Source organism: Electrophorus electricus, chromosome 19 (genome assembly GCF_041902795.1).
Source record: "Electrophorus electricus isolate QZ-2024a chromosome 19, ASM4190279v1, whole genome shotgun sequence".
Taxonomy (NCBI): Eukaryota; Metazoa; Chordata; class Actinopteri; order Gymnotiformes; family Gymnotidae; genus Electrophorus; species Electrophorus electricus.
In genome coordinates, this window is record NC_137515.1 from 16,294,328 (window position 1) to 16,312,787 (window position 18,460).

The window sequence follows — 18,460 nt, forward strand, 5'->3', positions numbered from 1 at the left end:
AACACACAAAATGATATGCTGTATATATCTTTGCAGAGTAAGTGGAATTTGAGAAGGGAAGATATTAAGAGCAGTCTTCATAGAGGGATTAGCAAGACTGGGGACTCAGTGTGGCAGAATAATGTGTTGCAATATATATAAAAATGGTACCAGATATAGTACAGGGACACTGGATATACATTCCTGAGAAGTAAGATGTGTGTAAAGCATATTATTTGAGTAAACTCCTGAATTGATTTGGAAAAGGTACAGCAAGATGCTCTTATTAAACATGGAAGTAACTGCAAGAAAACCTGAAATAAACATAGGAAACTGATCAAAGGTTCTAATAAGATTAGCAGAAAGAGCAGGGGGCAAGTGAGTGAACTGGTAATTGCTAACCTGGTATGTGAGCATGATCAGCAACATGAAAACACTGGATCCCTTACAAGAGGAGGGCACAAGACGACAACACAGAAGGATTCTTCATGACTCAAACAGAAGTGAAACCAACCACACAGACTGGAAATGTTTTGATTTTTAATAGAATGCATTTGTCTTTATAGAAACAGCTGTTTTCTTTTTACATAAATTACAGTTTCATTCAAGTATATAGCAACACTTCAATTATTTGTTATATTACACTACGTGTTTATTGCTAATCAAAACAAATCTGACCAGTGGGTGCCTAAGTACTCCCCCCATCCACTTTTGTTCCAAAGTGATATTGCACAGCTGAGAATCTTGTGTACTACACTACATTTTTAATTTATTTATTTTTACCACTGCATCTTTAACTACAGAAAACTGCAGGTGTTCCCTGGAATCATCTCATATATATAGACAAATATATCTTGACTGTTATTAAGATACCATTTTAGATTAAAAGCACCCATATCTTCAATTCTTATGGAACATTTTTTGTGCACTTCAGAAAATGCCAGTAAGCTCACCAACTCAAAAATAATACACTACAAAGGAAACTCATGTAAGACTGAAGGTTCTACCACAATGCAAGCTCAGCATAGCCACGCTCCATCACGAAAGCTAGCTTTACAAACGCAAATGGGATTTGGGGAAGGAAACTTGGACATTAGTGCTCGTTTCACTCATTTCACTGGCTGCATTTGTTGCTTCACCTAGGGTTTTAAACTATGCTGTTATATCATACAATAGATTTTCTTGTTGAAAAATGTCTTTTTACTGGGAAGATTCAGGAAGAATAACATCCTACGACACATTGTGTCGTATGTGTTTAAGCACATATTGATGTGCTTAAAAAAAACCATTGTGAATTCTATGTAGTGCATGCACAGGAGAGTTACCTCTACAAAAGACACCTCTGCAACTTGTCAGAACTGCTCCAGTTCAAGCTGTTACTCATTTAAGAAAATTCAAGTAGAACGCCCTGTTATTTATCGGAATTACCGGAAGATGACCATTGCTCTTCCATAGCTAACTAAAAAAAGAAATACACATTCTATTAAGTATTGTTTCTTTGAGCAAAGTGGACCAACCCAAGAACTCTGCTTTGTGGTACACACCTCAGGTTTTATCCAGCCAGATGTCTCACACAGGCATCCTATTTTTGCTCCTGTACTGGACTGAGCATATAAAAGCTCAAAATAGTTCCAAAGAACAGTCAATGGAATAACTCTTACACAATGATCATATATTCTTGTATTTGAATATGAAGAGATTTTTTTTTTTTAAATCTCTCAACAGCCTAGTTTTAAATTCATGCTCTCAGTCCCAATTAAGGAATCAAGTCAGTTTTCTTTATGACTCACTTAATGAATGACGAGAGGCCTCACCCTCCACTGTAAAAGTAAACAAACAAGGCCTTAATCGGTGGCAATGATTCAATCATGATCCACTTAACAAAAAACTCCTTCTGATTAACTTCCATTGATTGTAAGTGGATACAGATGTAATACTGCTTCCGTGCAACACCAGGATGACATGCTCAACCAAGGCGTTGCCATTCACATTAAAACCAGGCTCTCCGAGTGGTCATCACACCGGCGGGCGGCTGGCCCATTAACTCAGCGGCATGCCTGCATCTGGCGGGACCAGCATGTACTTGGGGTCCAGCTTGGGAGTGAAGTCGCGAAACTTTCTAGAAGCTTCGGTCCCAAACACATCAAGCACTTTCCTGTTCATCAGAGCGAACCTGAAGATTCAGAAACATAGCAAGTGGGTTAGCTGACACACCCACAGTGCCTGCTTCAGAGAGCTGTCGAAACTTTCTCTTTGGCAAAAAAACAGTGCGAATTGAATGCATGCCGTACACACCTGCCCTTGGTCAATCGTAGTAAAAACTTCCAATATGATGGCCGTAGATTCTGCACTTCCATCACTGCCTACAGAGAAGGAGCTTTCAGTCAAAATGAAGGTCAAAATGACAAGTATAAATTACAGAACATACAATAAAATATAGGTTGATGCCTCCTTTTCAAAATACTTGGATGCAGACTTAATATTTAAGTGAAGGTTAAAAAAAACACAAAAAAACCCCACTATCATCGTATATATGTACTAGAGTGTTTCAGCTTGTTAGCCATAGAAGAGGTGAAATTTCTGCCTGAGGATTACTGCGCAAATAGTTATACTTCAGTTCTCATCCACTATAAATATGAATCAACTGATGATTACATACATTTATATATGCATTATTAATATATACCATGTTAATAGAACCACCTTATTATAACGGTCTTTATTATAAATCATATTATAGCCTTGTACAAGTCTATAATAACCAAACTGCTGACATGCAGTGCACTTTAGCCATCTTCTATTCAAAACCTCAGCAATATGATGAGTTTGAAACAGCTCAACATCCCCAGCGGTACCATGGTTTTTGAGAACGGGCCACCACACAAATATCATATGATCAGCAGTGCTACTGTGGTCAGAAATTAACCAGCAATGAACTGGATTGAGGATGGTGACAGTCTAACATGAAACCTAAAGATGCTCCGGCTTTTTCTGGAGAACCTTCATGAAAGTAGGCAACCATACAACAGCAAGCAGTACTACAGTGTTGGCACCCATTTCTGTGGTGCTAAACTTGCGACTGAAATGTTTGCTTGTTTTACATCTGTGTCCCCCAATACTGCTGCTGTAAAGACTCACCGCCTGGAAGCAGATAGCAGTGGAGATGGCGTATATTACTGTGTCAGCTTCAGGGAAGTAGGGGAAGTGACCTGCTTCAATACCTTTGAAGTACATCGTCTAAGCAGGGAAGATGATAATAGAACATTGTGTTCAGACATGGAGATTAGCAAGACCAACAGCACTGCTAATCATCAAGCAAGAAATGACATCCTATATATGTAACATATCTGATTGCGAAAAAGCATTTGTGATGTTCGCACATCAAAGCTTAGTGACAGCAAGGCCGCTTTGAAAGCAACACATGCAAGACAAACAGGTGATATGTACGTGAAGTACTCCATTACCTCCACCAACTTGGAGAAGAGGTACATTGAGATGGTGGTGCTCTTATAGAAGAACATGGAGGTGCCTGCGAGAAACCCTGAAACAACCGAGACGTGGTAGAAAAGGAAATGGATGAAGTGTGCCCGACAGTGAGAAGGCCAGAGAGAACGTGAACGAACACTGATGGAACGCCAACAAGGTTTACCTGCTATGAGAGCGTGAAGCTCGTCGTCAATGTTTCGGACCCACCTCAGGAGACAGCTGGTCCCCTTTAAAAGGAACATGTATGACAAAATAAAACAGAAGTTTTTCACAAAAATTCCATTTTTAAGGTGAACAACATACTCAGAGTTTACAGAGTCGAGGGGATACAACCTTTTGGCCACTTTACACTTTACCTTGTATATACTGACAAAGGAGCCGAGAAAGGCTCCAAGTTGGAAATTCTCCTTGTTGTAGAGCAGCGACAGAAGGCGAGAGGGTTTGGTGAAAACCTGCCTAAATGTAGACGGTACCTTCAAACAGCACTGGATGAGATAGCCCACGCTGAACATGCGGATGAAGCCCTTCCGGACACACAAGAGAACAGTGTCACTTGGCAAACTTCAGTTAAATTAATTGATTTGGAAAGCCTAAATTAATGCAGTCTGGAACTGCTGACATAAGATCTTGAAAATAACTATGTAGTGTTCATGAGCAATTTATGCGTGTGCTGTGAATGTGTAATACAATTCTTAAGGGAGAATTGTTCATTTTAATCTCACAGTCAATGAGTGGAAAGAATAAGCAAATTATTACAATTTAGGATTCCAGCCAAGTACAAAATCTGCTGATCCAACATAAAATAAGGGTGGGTTTTCCTGACCACATATATAGACGCACACCCCGAGCAAAGGGCAGACTCTTACTTTGACACAGTAGGATATGCAGTTGTCTTGATGGTGTTTGCAGCACCTATGTCTAGGTCCATGCTTGCAGCTGAAAAGGGACATGGCAAAATACGCGGACACACGGTGTAGAGAGAGCAACCACATCACAGTCTTTACACTAGTTTTCCACCACTGATGTTCCAGAGCTCCACTGTTTACATAAGGCCAACAGTACCCAAGACCCCATTAGTCTACACATGGCACACATGCTTCTCTTGTACTCACAGCGAGTCCAGAAGCCTGCGGGTCAGGGCAGCGATGGCCCTGCCCCGGGACGAAGCACACACCCCCTCTGGTGTGTGGCTGGCTGGCGGTGCTGCCCTCTCAGAGCAGGAAGTGCTGCCTAGCTCCTGATAGGAGTGTGTGGGGATCTCCTCCTTGCCAACGATAAACCTGCCCAAGACAGACACATAATCCTCGTTAACGAGCAAAGGAGAGGTATCCTAGCGTCAGGCGGTTTCCTTCTGTTTGGGTGTTAACGCATATTCTTTGTCAACTTATTGTGGGAGAGAAAGAAACAGTACCGTGCAAAGTCATATGACAAATTAATAAGACAGACACTTACTTTAATGCTGAAAAAGCAAAGCCCTCAAGTCCGTCTTTACACCTGAAGAAAAAAAAAAATGTACATCTACATATTATTGCTGTACTACTATAAAAACTAAAACTAATATATTAATTCAGAAGTCACCAATAACAAAAACACAGAAGTTGGCTAGTACAGATTTATCAAAATATTTATGAAACTCTCAAATAATTCCAAATATTCTTTAGACCCCACTTACCTGAAGAAAAACATGTAAAGCGATGCAGTCAGGCAGAAGAGCAGAACCTGAAAAACAAGATGCTCTATGAGATACAGGCAATCTGAACAGGAAATAAACATTTCAGAGATTGTTTGATACTTCCTTTTCAGAGTAAGAAAACAGGGAACTTGATCAAAATCACATTTTTCATGCTAGCACTCCAAACCTCCCAATGTGTGGAATGTAATGTGTTAGTCATGTTAGCATGCATTTTCATTGCCTAGTTCCAATGTTCTGAAGTCCACTGAAGAGATGTGTAGCATCATTTCACTGTAAAGAGTCCATTCCTTGGAATGGTGCATTAATATCTAGGAGTGTACCTCTCCATGTTTTAAAGGTTTAACAATGCCTCGCGTGACAGCCATCCGGAATATTGTCTCAGTCGCCTTGAAAATAAACAGAACATGTATAAAATTTAATTTCCTCTCACTTTAAAACAAATTATTTCAACAATCTATTAATGTGAAATCATACATGATACAGTGACAGTCACCAAGAAATATATAGTGACATTCATCATGAAGATGTGCAAAAACCCAAATCAACTTTGACATTTCTGATACGGTGCTTAAGGGTTTTTACCAGGTTTGCCATATATATTGTTAGAAGTCCTCTCCTGCAGAAAGACAGATGCATTACATCTATGCATTAGTCATAGCAAAAAAGCTTAAAACCAAGGGCTAGTAGCCTTGGATAAGATCGGTAACGAAAACACCTTGGATTTTATTCTAGCCTGGTCTTAAACTTACTTAACCATACTACTTATGAGAACTGGCTTGGATGTCCCACATGTATTTCAGCTCTAAAACGTACTCATGCTTTTTTGGTTATGTGAATTTCTCTGGGTGTTATACATGTTATGCAGAGTCTCACTCAATACAGCTGATCACTTTCCTCTAGAGAACAGTCAGTTAACGTCTAGAAAACACTAAGTCAAAGCCAACCTGCTTTTACGTTCTATCAGAATAGCAATGTACGAGGCAGGCAGTGCGGCTCCAAAGCCTGCAGACCAGGAGTAGAAACGACCCAGCAGCCTCCTGCATGACACACAGAGGGAAGGGGGAAGCACCCAAGAGGACCCCAACCAGACAATTCAAGAAGAAAAAAATAAAAATTAAAAAATACAAACTAATCAAAAACTAATCATAAGATTGTGGGTTCAAACCCTGGACTGCCATGCAGCCACTGCTGACCCATTGATCAAGGCCATTAACACACTCGGCTCCAGGGGTGCCATATGATGGCTGATCCTACACTCTGACCACAGCTCAAAGCAGCTGGGATATGTGAAGGGAAACATTTCGTTGTACTGTACACAGGTGTGTATGTCTGTGTGTCCAGATAAAGGCATTCAATCTGGCCTAGATCTTAATCTTACCACAAACACATTAAAAGAAATGGCATAACCAAATCATATTCACTGAAAGACCTAGAAACGATACACAGTTTCATTTTTTTAACTTGCCACCATAAAATCAGAGCAAAGCATAGTAAACTGCATCATCATTTAAGACTTGGTATATGGTCCTTGAACTTTAGCCAGCTGATAGAATCATATTCCTCATAGATAGATGGGCCAAGTGGCTGTGCTTTCATTGACAAGAATGGAGGCTTGGTTTCTGTGTGCTTACCTAAGTATGCAGAAAAAGGCAATGTACAAGCCCCCATTTGCAGTCAAAAAGGACGTGGACTGCAGGATCTCAGGAATGAGTCTCTTCTTGTAATAGTCTTTTTTTCGCCTCCTTAAGAGGGCCGCAATCTAGAGGGAGTACAGCATACAGTTTGAACACCAAATGTTTCAGGCAGGCTTTCCATACCTGAAGAATTGCTTAATTTAGAGCAGACGTGCCTCGAACATTCTGCAGGCAAGCCCATCTGATAGTGGCAAAAATGTTGACAGTGGTTGTAAATTAACACTACATTTGACAACTACTTCGTTACAGACAGCAGCCCCAAAACCACAACCAATCAGAAAAGCAGGGATTAAAGGTTGAACTATATTGTCCAGAATCAATGGAGTGGTGTGACAGTGTGTTGCAACTACGTCTAGCCACCAAACCCCGCACGAAAACATGAACTGCCGCTTAGCTATTGAGAAACAGCAGATGTTAAAGAGGCTAAGGAGACTTTTAGCTCGCTAACTGCTTAGTTCCCTTTGCACCTAATCCTCTGCGGTTAACAAACTAGAACCGTTCAGATGGTTACCACAATACGAGGCAATTCTATCAGGCTAGTTTGATCAAAGCTGCAGGTTAAACACGACTGACCTTACTGAAGCCACCAGCAACTGAAAAGATCCTGATCATCGAAACTTCGACCCCTATGCTGTTTAAATCAGAAACGGCCTTAACAACATGGATTGTAGCTATTGGAAGGTCACAATGTAAACTTTGGCGAAACGCAATCGGACAAAAAAAAAAAAAAAAAAAGTTACAAAAACAAATTAAGCCAAGGGGATTCTAATGTCTCGGTTGGTTAACACGGCTATTTACTGGCAGCTAGCTTGTAAATGTAAATGATTTAGTGCATGAACTAGCTCTGCAAGTTGGCCAATGTTATGCGTTTGAGCAGTTCCATAAATTGGCTAATACCTTAAAAAGCAATGTTAGATTTACTTGGTAGACTGTGGTTATCGTGCTGAGTCGTCTTAACCTAGGTTAGGCTAGCTAGCTAGCTTCGTCCCCTAAGGTTATAAATGGGTTAGCTAATTGGCCAACGTTAACGCTTAAATCAAACTTCTAGCCGCAGATTAACTCGTACGAGGTATCCAGAGCAGACCTTAGTTCAAACTTCTCTTGTGATCGAACCCAGCTATGCCATGCTAGCTATCGGCTAAGATAGAGACCTACTTCAGGGTTAATAATAGCCAGTGAGCTAGCTCTTAAAATCCCAAGCATCCTTACAGTAACTTACACACCGAATGCTCAGCATACTCACTAGATACAACGGTGCATAGATCTTGAAAGAGGCCTCCAGAGCACCGGCTGTCACCTGTAACGTTGAAAGTATGCACGACGGACTCCAGGTGTGTCCTATTTCATAGCAACTGTGCGGTATGGACTTGCTGAAAGCGGCCATGTTCCCCGAACAACGAGGGTACGCGCGCACGAGGGCTCAAGGCGCGCGCCCAGGAAAGCTCCCCCAGGCCCCAAGCGACTTATCTGGCCACAGCCCAGCTCTCAGGGAAAAAACATGCAAAAATATTCAACATAACATGTGGATAAGTTACATTATCCTTTTACAATGATCGATTCCAATTTTCATTGAATATGCGACTTTTTAAAAATTCGATTTTCCACTAGATGAAGTGTACTCAACTTTGTGCATCTGTCAGTCAAGTGCAAGGGGACATCTGGCAATGAATTTGGTTAAAAAAAGAAAAGCGAAAGAAACTGACTTCACAGCTCAAGTGCCTTTTATTGGGACAAACTATTGAGCTATCCATTTCTATTCACATGAATGAACTTGAAGCTTGTTCTAAAAAGAAAAGAAAACAATACAAAACATGGTGCTGATATTAAATAAACAGTTGAATCGCAAAGGAGAATATGCCATTTTGCAAACAAGGGTGCCTCAATCATCCTGATCCCAGTCTTTTTTCTCTTGTGGAGCTTTGGGTCCTCCTGCTGGCTTGGCCATGATGATCTGTGAGGACAAGAGGAAAACAAAAAACAAAAAACACAGGCTTGTCAAACGATGGCAAAAGAACCTAAACTTCCAGTGCAGTTAGTTCAGGCGTGTGAACACATCAGAAACAGGAGCCAAGATCTCTGAACACTAACGGAAGGGAAAAAGTGCTCAGTGCATGCAACACACAATCTATTGGCCAGGCCTTAGTTTTCCATTTTAAAATGTGACTGCAACAATGCTATGATGCAAAGTGACAGTTGTTAGCATGATTCTATTCACGTGTCAACAAAGCACACTGGTTAGAAGGGTTTTGAAATGAACACCCGTCAAAAAGGCCTATCGAAAACAAAACCTACCCCGGGGGTCAAATAACAATCGAGGTACATCTACAAATCTAGCATGTCAGAAAACTACTGTGCTTATACCTGGCCCCAAATCAAGCATTCATGACATCTACATAGATATGGCATAGACCTACACAAATATATACTACATACCAAATATTAGAAGAACAAATTGACAGTAAGGAAAAAAAAAAACAAGCTGAAGCATTCTGGTAAAACGGAGTAACTTGTCTCAATCAGTAATTTCTGAGATATCTTCTACGATTCTGGGGAACCATCTTCAACAGGTTGCCTTAGTTTATTTAACATGTACTAGAGAAACATTTCTAACAAACTATTTAGGCAGTTTACTGAGTGAAGCAGAAAATGGTTCATTACTGGAACTTGTTTTGTAGATCACATCTATTTACTGCATCAAAAAATGCAGTGTGTTCGCTAGAAACAATATTCAGTTCCAAAAGGGAGTTCATGCACTCCTCCAACATTTTATTAATAACAATCTTTTTCTTGTGATTACTTCGTTATAGGGGTGAGCGTGTTCATGCATTCCCCTTCACCCCAGTGGTTAAGCACACATAGAAAGTAGTAGGGCACCTGTCCCATTTCAGGGAGTTTCTTATCAATGGTGTGTGTCAAATTTATCAGGCTCCTCCTCCCATCCATCCTTGTCCCAATGGCCTTGCTGTTTGGGAGCTTTAGGCCCCCCTGCTGGCTTCGCCATAATGATCTGACACATACGCACACCACGTTACAATCGGGGGAAAAAAAAAAAAACTTGGCTGTAGGCTCTTGCCAAAGGAAAAGGATTAAGAATGGACTGATCCATTACTGTTTGTGACTAATCAGTGTTACGAAGCAGCTGACCTGATCGACCCTGAGGACAGTGATGGCTGCATTGGTGGCCAGTTTGATGCCCCAGTGTTTGACCAGGTAAGGGTCCAAAATGGCAGCCTCAAGCATGTCTTTCACAGCAGGCCCTTCACCCTACCAAAGAAAGCAGAAGGAAACCAGTGAACTAGAACCATGGTAACGAAATTAAATCCAACACGACCTGCCTTCGGGCACATGCCACACCTGGACAGTCTGGGTTAATGAATGGCAAAGCTCACCTCAATATCAAAGCCCATGCTTTTGTTGCCCTCGTGGTGAACTGCATACAGCTTGGAGATCAGTTCGTTGCCCTTCACACCAGAGTTCTCGGCCAAGGCACGCGGCACAGCCTCAAAAGCCTCAGCAAACTTCTTGATGGAGTACTGCTCCAGACCTGGGCACGACTGGAAAACCATAACAAGGTCTTCAGGAAAAATCTCCAGTTCAGCCCTTCAAGTCAGTTTTGAGGTATGTTGATCTGATATGCACAGATAGTGTGAACCTTTTTAAGGGTGGATTGTTTCACCGTAAACTGTACATTTTAACATGTACAGACATCCTCTTTGATTACAGGATGACAATCTATTCTGCCAAAGCAATGACACTGAAAAATATTTTTTGTACATAAACTTTCAAAACATTATGTTATGAATTCCTTCTTCACTGCAGTAAAGTGCAGTTCAGAAATGTCTTACCTCTCCATAGGACATAATCTGCTTAGCCAGCTCAATTTCAGTAGCGCCAGCGCCTGGGCACAATCTCTTGTCCTAAGAATAAAACAACATGAACAACTGCAGTAATAACAGCAAAACTGGCACTGAAGGTACAAAGTAAAAACCTTACCCTGACAAGGACCTTAAAGGTGTTCACCCCATCGTCAATAGCTCGTTCAATATCATCCATCAGGTTGTCTGTGGAACCTCGAATTACCAGTGTAGAGATGGCACCATCCTCTTTGTCTATAAATCAGAGTCATCATGTGATGTATCTGGATCGGAAATTGCTCAATAAGCTCTCAATGAGATTCATGTACTACTAATTATTATTTATTTGAAATTCTAGGGGGAACTTGAGTTACACTTTACAACAACAGTGGACAACCAGATAAGGTAGGGGCTGCACCTTAGGACATAATGGACAAAAAACACAAACCCCATCCATGAAGAAGTGAAGCATATGTGTAACAATGTAATGAACCAGTGGGCTGGACAGAAAATATTATTACCATGTTTGAACACCACAACCTGGGTGTCTCCGACCTCCGTCAGGTACACGCTGTCACAGTGACCCATCTCATCGGGGGTGGGGATGGTCTGTAGACACCGAAACACACACAAGCCTGAAGCACATAGCATGAGGCCAATCAACTGCATCAATCCTTCACGGTTTAACCCAATAACAGGAGGAACTTAATTCTAGGTGGAAATCATTTTAAGGCTCACCATTCTGGGCAAAGCTACAGCACCGACAGTTTTACATAACCTTCTAAGGTCCCATTTGGAGTTGAGGCTGTATGAAGAACACACAGGAAACAATATATCATGTCAAATCACCCCCACCACTGAAGGACATTCTGGTAATATCTCCTGTGATTGTCTTTTTATACATTACAGCTTGCGGTTCACAATACATCTTGTATTAATATCATATTTGCCTTTGCAGCACTAAAATCAGAGAATGCTGTCATACGCAGTTAAGGTCCAACATCATTCATGGGGAGCATCCTGATCAGTGAGCATTCTCTGGCTGGGATAATGAACCATAGCATTCTCATGATCCAGCAGGTGTGAATAATTTCAGTAAAAATAATGCCAAAATGTAATAATCTTAAACCAAGTGGGCACCACTTTTAAACACATCGCAAATCATAACATGTAGCAATATACCAATTTTCTGCATACCACTTAGGTTAACTAGTTCTTGAGGCAAGGCATGTATCAGTACAGAGCACTCTCACCGGACTACCATGAGCTGGTACTTGTTGGCGTAGTGCAAGGCCATGTCTGCCACCTTGCCCCCGGTCACCACCACGTTGGCGCCAGCTTCAGCGATGGCCTTCACCTGGGCCTCCATCAGGTCCTCCTCTCCTTTGCTGAAGGTCATCAGCTCCTCCGCATTCTTTATCAACACCGTGCCCTAAGCAAGAGGCAGAGACCAACATGGTCATTTCACCACCGTGTCAATGTTATTCAAGTTCAAGTTCGGTTTATTCGTCACATACGTAGTCATACACAGTATAACTCGCAGTGAAATGGTATTCAAGTGTTAAATAAAACTCCTCAGGGCTACCTTCAATTTACATTTATGGCATTTAGCTGATGCTTTTATGCAAAGACTCTTACAATTATGAGTGAGTACAACTTGAGCAATTGAGGATTAAAGTCCTTGCTCAGGGGCCCAGCAGTGGCAACATGGTTTGAACCAGCAACCTTCCGATTACAAGTCAAGCACCTTAACCACTGAGCTACCACTGCCCTTAATCATGCAACCATTTTCCTTTGAAGATTATGCTAGGTAAGGTTTAATCAAACATTAAGAACGGTTTTAAGACAATACTCCCACACTTAGACCATACAGATCACTGACCAATACTCACAGCCCCAAAACAGAAACCACTCAGGAGAAAGATCAACCCACCACAAAGACTTAAGTTATGGCCTGAAGGAGCTTCCCTGCATATGCAGGACTGCTTCGAAAGGACTAACTGGGACATTTTGAGGACCAGAACTGGAGGAGTTCATAACTGTACTTGGTTACATACAGAACTGTCTTGAAAACGTAACCACTGAAACATCTCAGTAGCTTTCAATTACACAGGAGGTCAGAACTCTCCTCAATGTCCAAAACTCTGCCTTCAGTTCTGGCAACAGAGCCTTATACAGTGCTGCTAGAGCCAATATGAAGAGAAGCATCAGCAAGACTAATGAGGCTTACAAGGCAAAGCTTGAGGACAACTTCACCAAACAACAACCACCACCCATGGTGCGCGTGAGAGGGCATTCAATACACAACCCCTTTGCTCGCTATGAGTTGGAAGCATCAAAGACACACGACACCCCAACCAGTAACATCCTCATGAGGAGCACGACGTGAGGCAGGTGCTCAGAGCAGTGCACCTGAGGAAAGCTGCCAGCCCTGATGGTGTGACAGGAAGGATGCTGAAAGAAAGTGCAGACCAGCTTACGAGAGACTTCACAAAGACCTTCAACCTGTCCCTGTCTAGATACATCACCCCACTGAATCTGAAGTCTGCCACAATCATGCCACTGCCAAAAAACAAAACAAAAAAAAGAAACCTGATGTCAGCAGTCTCAATGATTACCATCCAGTGGTATTCACACGGATCATTATGAAGAAGTGTTTAAAGTGGCATGCCCTGCACCATATTAAAGCTAGCCTTCCATATACTTTCAACCAACACCAGTTTGCCTACAGAGCAACTGGGTCTACAGATGTCAGTGTTCTACACACAGCACTGACCCAAATTGGACACCAGGGGAGCCAAGTAAGGATGTTTACTATAGACTTCTGCTCTGCCTTGAATACGGTGATGCCTGACAAACTGGTCACTAAAATTACCGACTTAGCAGTTTCCCAACCAACCTGCTACTTGATCAAAGACTTTCTGACTAACTGCCCTCAAACTACTATACTAGGGCCCCACTACTTCACCCTCACAACCAGCACTGGTGCCCCACAGGGCTATGTACTGAGCCCCCTTAAACATCAAGTTTGCAGATGACAACTATGGTTGGACCCATCTGAGGAGAAGATTCAGTATTCAGGGATGAAGTCCAAAGACTGTTTTCAGAGCACCATGCTGCCAATCTCATCCTGAACTCCTTAAAAACGTAGATTTCTGGAACAACAAGACAGACCCCGATCCACTATATGTCAACATGGCCTCTGTGGAAAGGGTTCCTACTTTCAGTGTCCTGAGCACACAAAACATTGAAGACCTTTCCTGGGCCTCCAACAAGCTGCAGTCAAGTTGGTGCAGCAGCAACTACACTTCCTGAGGGTTCTTAGGAAAAATAACCTGCAGCACACATTGCTGGTATTGTCCTTCTACTACTGGTCCATCCAGAGTGGGCCGACACACCATCTTTCTGTGTGGTGGCAGACAGATGAGCCCTTCAGAAGATCACTGGCTGGCTGCTCACTTCCATCTGTGGAGGACTTATTGAGTTTTTGCTGCCTCAGTAGCGCAGGCAACATACTAAAGACACATCCCACCCTGGACATCACGTCACAAACAGACAGACTTAACAGCTTTTATCTCAGGGCCATACGAGAACTGAACACTGCCAAATACTAACTATGACAGTACCTGTATGATGATCTGCATAAGAATACTATAGTCATATTTAGGAACAGATTCTAGAAGACATATATATTTATTCATTCTTAAATGGCACTTTTTGTTCATAGCACCACTGCACCGCACTACACCACAGGTCGGCGTTCGAGGACCTGAGATAGAAGTAAAGACTGTCCAAAAGAGGGGGAATGGGGAAATTTTGTATTTACATACAACTCCCCACTCGCCCTGCCCTGGGCAGATTTTTTACTTCAAGCTCTGGTCTTCTACCAGAGGCCTGGGAGCTTGAGGGTCCTGTGCTGTATCTTAGCTGTTCCCAAGACTGCATTCTTCTGGATTGAGATCTAGGATGTTGACTTAGTTGATTGCTATAATGTGAGTGTACAATCAAGACTGCTATTTCATTGTACTCTGCCACATAACTGTATTCACAGTAGTATCATTTCCTCTCATCATGATGAGACTTTTGAATGATATGCTCACCTTGGTCTCAGTAACCATGCAGTCAAATGGACAGGAAAATACAACGATCTTAGCGTCTTTAACTGTTGTGATGTCTCCTTCTGCCTCTTTCTTGAAAACCATTCCATGCAGCATTGATGAAGCATTCAGACCACAACCCTTTGTGTTGAAATAATCAGCATGAGAATACAAAAAAAGCAAGCACATACATACACTAGATTTCTTGAAGTAAATACAGCATTATATTCTTATCTACAGCTGGAGAGTAAAGTTTTAGGTGGAGACTCACCAAAATCTTACATACACGGACATTATCAACATTGAAGTTGCCAGACTCGGGGAAGATGGAAACTGCACAATAAACAAAAAATCAAGGCCACATTGAAATCTATGAGTCATATTTTGACTGCTGAGAGCTCAAACAATGGCCCTGGATGATGGGAGATCCAAGGCAGCCCTTACCACAAGCTTGTGCAATGAGGTCGGCAAGGAAGTCCTCATTTCCATACTGTTTGCTCATCACAGCCGTCCGGATCAAGGCCGTGACCTCGGTCAGGTCGTGCAGGTTCTTAGCGGAGGAGCAGACGAGCTCCGGCAGAATCTCCAGAGCCTTCCTGCAAGCCATCTCATAGCCCTCAATGACCTAAGTGGAGTGTATTATAATACCAATAAACAAAAATAAAAAATGTCAAGGAGTCCCCTTGCCCATGAAAGCAAAGCAAGTGAGTCACACACATTAACAGAATCATCATGAAGCCAATTTAGTAATAGCCACACAATTGCTCCTCAGGTGAGGTAACTAAAAGCATGCTAGTATTAAGGATGTTCAAGTTCACTGCAAGCAGCATTATAAAATAGCCTGTTCATGCAAACCTTTACATTTGCAGAGTAAGGCACTTATTCAGAGCAACTTGCATATTTCAGTATGGCACTGCATGCACTTCCTGAGAATGGAACCTGTGACCTTGGTGTTGCTAGAACCTAACTCTACATGTTCAACCAGCTGAGCTGAAGGAGCAAACAAAAATACCCACCTCTGATACAGAGAGCCCCATTCGGAGCAGCTCCTCTGCCAGCTCCAGAAGGGCGCCAGCAAACACCAGGACAAAGTTAGTGCCATCCCCAACCTCCTGTTCCTGCATATGGGATGCCATCACAATCATCTTAGCAGCTGGGTGCTGCACCTAAAGAAGTAAAGAAAGAAGAAAGACATTAATGTGTAATATGTAATGCAATGTGTAATGTGTAATGCACAAGGCCAAGCACAATTAGAGGGTGAAGGGCCCCTTGGTACTAAAAATTCCCAGCATCTAAATTCACCTCAAGCTCTCGCAGAATGGTAGCAGCATCATTGGTAACAAAGAGCTTCTCCACATGGTTGATGACCATTTTGTTCATGCCTGTATATAATAATACATATAATACATGATCTATAATATTAACATATAGTAATTAAGAAATAAATCAGAGATGCTTCCAAATAAACCATCTTGATAGAATATAAGGACAAAGTAACTTACCATTTGGACCATACGCAGTTCTTGTGGTCTGTGCCAGTTCTTTGCATGCCTGGATATTTCTAAAAACTGCTTCTTCTAGACCGGAATAATGCTGAATGAGAAAGTCACAGTGGATCACTTAAAGGCATATTACAAAAAAAGGTTACCAGAAGAGATATAATTCATGAGACCCTTATAAGAATGTACATGTAAAAGCTTTAGTGGTCAAAGCCGTTAGCGAACTAGGGAGGGACCGAGACTAGTACACAACCGCGTTTCCTATTACTACACTGTTCACCCTCTACTGAGATTATCCAACAGGATAAATTACAGTAGCTACTTGACAGGAATTCTACAAGGGCATATTGTCTACGATTAATGCACAACACTGCCATGACTAAATCCTCCACAGAAACGTTTAGGGTCAGATACCTGACACTGAAGAATGAGAGCTCTAGCTAAGGCTCAGCTTCGCCAGTCTGCCGGTGGGCGCACATGTCTAGCCAGCCGCTAGCTAAATATCTAGCTAGCAACGTTGACAAAAAGACGATATATCATTATCATTATGCTCCGAAGACTCAATATTAATCGTGAATGTGTTTAATTAAACTATCTAATGTCTCGGAAGTATTTTGCTAACTGGTGAAATCGTTTAGGTTGTACGATACCGGGGCCCACGTTCTAGAAACCTCCACGCACACGAGCCAGGCTAAGCTGCTAGCTAGCTAACAAAGTAGCTAGCGTTAGCTAACATCATAACATACTGCGGACTACACTTCTCATACACACGCAAACATTAAGCCTCACCTTCGCGCCGTCCTTTAACATTTGGGCAAAGCCCGGGGCCTTGGGGACGTGAAGGGCCATTTTCGACGTTAAAGCGGCCCGGAGAAACAAGACGCTGGACAGATGCTGCAGAGTAGCTGAGCCAAAGACAGGCCAACCGTAGACGACCGAAAGATCGCTACTCACGCCCAGAGGCTATTTAGTAGCTCGTCGACTGAATCGATTCGTTTAGCCTAGGTGACCATTTACTGTGCTATGGGCTGTTTGAACTTACGTATGCGTCAACCAGTTATTCTTTTTAATAAATCTCTACCAATACTTATGTGGACTAATGTTAACATATAATAAATGATACCTTGTCAGCGTAGACCGAAATATCTTCTTGATGTGCAATTCTACTCCTAGGACACTTTTACAGTGAACCAAACTTACGCGTCCCTCCAATAACGAAGCTTACGCGGCAAAATAACCCGATTTCATAAAGAACTGAAGCACCTGGCTGCTGTCTGTTACTCGACGCTGATTAGAACAATGGGCATTTCTCTTGCCTAAAGTCATGCGTCTGAACACTGAGCTGGCATCTGGGTGAAGTGTAGTGGGCAGCACTCAGCCGTGCCAGACTGTGGTGGTGCTGAAGAGCTGCTGTTACGGTGATCCCGTCGCCCAGTGCCGGGCTCTTCATGCTGCAGTAGCGGCCACACATGACTCACTAAGGGTCGCGTTTCGGAAAGCTCATCCTTGAATCTGGCTAAACTTTTCTTTTGAAGGAAATAATTTTTTTTTTGCCAGGTGAGTTTGCTTTCATCTGAGAACACTAATACGTAGCTAACACTTCGGATTACAAAATGTTTTAAAAGGTTGTGATTTGTTTTAGGCTAGTTTCAGTAACGCAATATTCTGCATGCGATGTCCTTTTTATTTAAACACAGCTTTAGGATACATCACCCAACAATAGGTTTTTTCACTCTTTTAAGATACAATAGAAAAAAAAATTTGAAACGCCGTTTTATTCAAAAGTATCAATGTGGATTTAAATAATATTCGACTACACCAAAAGGTATTTAGATGTTTTGTCGTCTAGCAATCAGTTCATCCTTCTGGACACATCTAAAATGCTATTTTCTAAAAATATTTTTTTTGCACATTATTGAACTTGCACATACCTAAAATCATATTAATTAAATATATTTAAATATGTATCTGCAAAAATAGCTTTTTGCAAACATTCCAAATGTTCAGAGTGTTATGAACACTGATTAATGCACTCGGCTGAAATTAAGCTGGATAAAATGCTTTGGTCAGTGCAAAGACACTATCCGATCACTGTGAAGTGTGACCTCACTCACTGGCTTGACGAGGCTCTGCCTCTAATTGTTTAATCCCTGATGCA

General features: G+C 41.9%; 2 protein-coding genes across 4 annotated transcripts; both read right to left on the bottom strand.

The window, feature by feature from the left end:
* Nucleotides 1-499: 499 nt before the first annotated feature.
* tmem135 (transmembrane protein 135) lies at nucleotides 500-8,314 on the bottom strand. 2 transcript variants are annotated; one of them, XM_027017002.3, is made up of 15 exons: nucleotides 8,096-8,300; nucleotides 6,790-6,917; nucleotides 6,103-6,195; nucleotides 5,741-5,774; nucleotides 5,479-5,544; nucleotides 5,138-5,184; nucleotides 4,918-4,959; nucleotides 4,578-4,745; nucleotides 4,332-4,401; nucleotides 3,822-3,989; nucleotides 3,629-3,692; nucleotides 3,444-3,520; nucleotides 3,118-3,216; nucleotides 2,275-2,342; nucleotides 500-2,152 (listed from the first exon to the last, which is right to left on the bottom strand). In XM_027017002.3, exons 1-15 carry the CDS (start codon nucleotides 8,234-8,236, stop codon nucleotides 2,020-2,022), a joined length of 1,398 nt encoding a protein of 465 aa, XP_026872803.2. In that variant the 5' UTR covers nucleotides 8,237-8,300; the 3' UTR covers nucleotides 500-2,019. The 2 variants fall into 2 exon arrangements, 1 of the variants encoding a protein (XP_026872803.2); XR_003411094.3 differs by having other exon boundaries at nucleotides 2,080-2,152; nucleotides 2,275-2,338; nucleotides 8,096-8,314.
* Nucleotides 8,315-8,555: 241 nt separating this feature from the next.
* cct8 (chaperonin containing TCP1, subunit 8 (theta)) lies at nucleotides 8,556-17,251 on the bottom strand. Of its 2 annotated transcripts, XM_027016976.3 has the most exons (16): nucleotides 17,092-17,251; nucleotides 16,306-16,396; nucleotides 16,106-16,185; nucleotides 15,820-15,969; nucleotides 15,248-15,428; nucleotides 15,075-15,136; nucleotides 14,807-14,944; nucleotides 11,960-12,138; nucleotides 11,445-11,511; nucleotides 11,228-11,315; nucleotides 10,846-10,961; nucleotides 10,698-10,769; nucleotides 10,242-10,406; nucleotides 9,997-10,116; nucleotides 9,727-9,859; nucleotides 8,556-8,803 (listed from the first exon to the last, which is right to left on the bottom strand). In XM_027016976.3, the coding sequence occupies exons 1-15, from the start codon at nucleotides 17,149-17,151 to the stop codon at nucleotides 9,752-9,754; spliced, it is 1,677 nt and encodes a 558-aa protein (XP_026872777.1). In that variant the 5' UTR covers nucleotides 17,152-17,251; the 3' UTR covers nucleotides 8,556-8,803; nucleotides 9,727-9,751. The 2 variants fall into 2 exon arrangements, with proteins under 2 accessions (XP_026872777.1, XP_026872778.1); XM_027016977.3 differs by lacking the exon at nucleotides 9,727-9,859.
* Nucleotides 17,252-18,460: the final 1,209 nt, after the last annotated feature.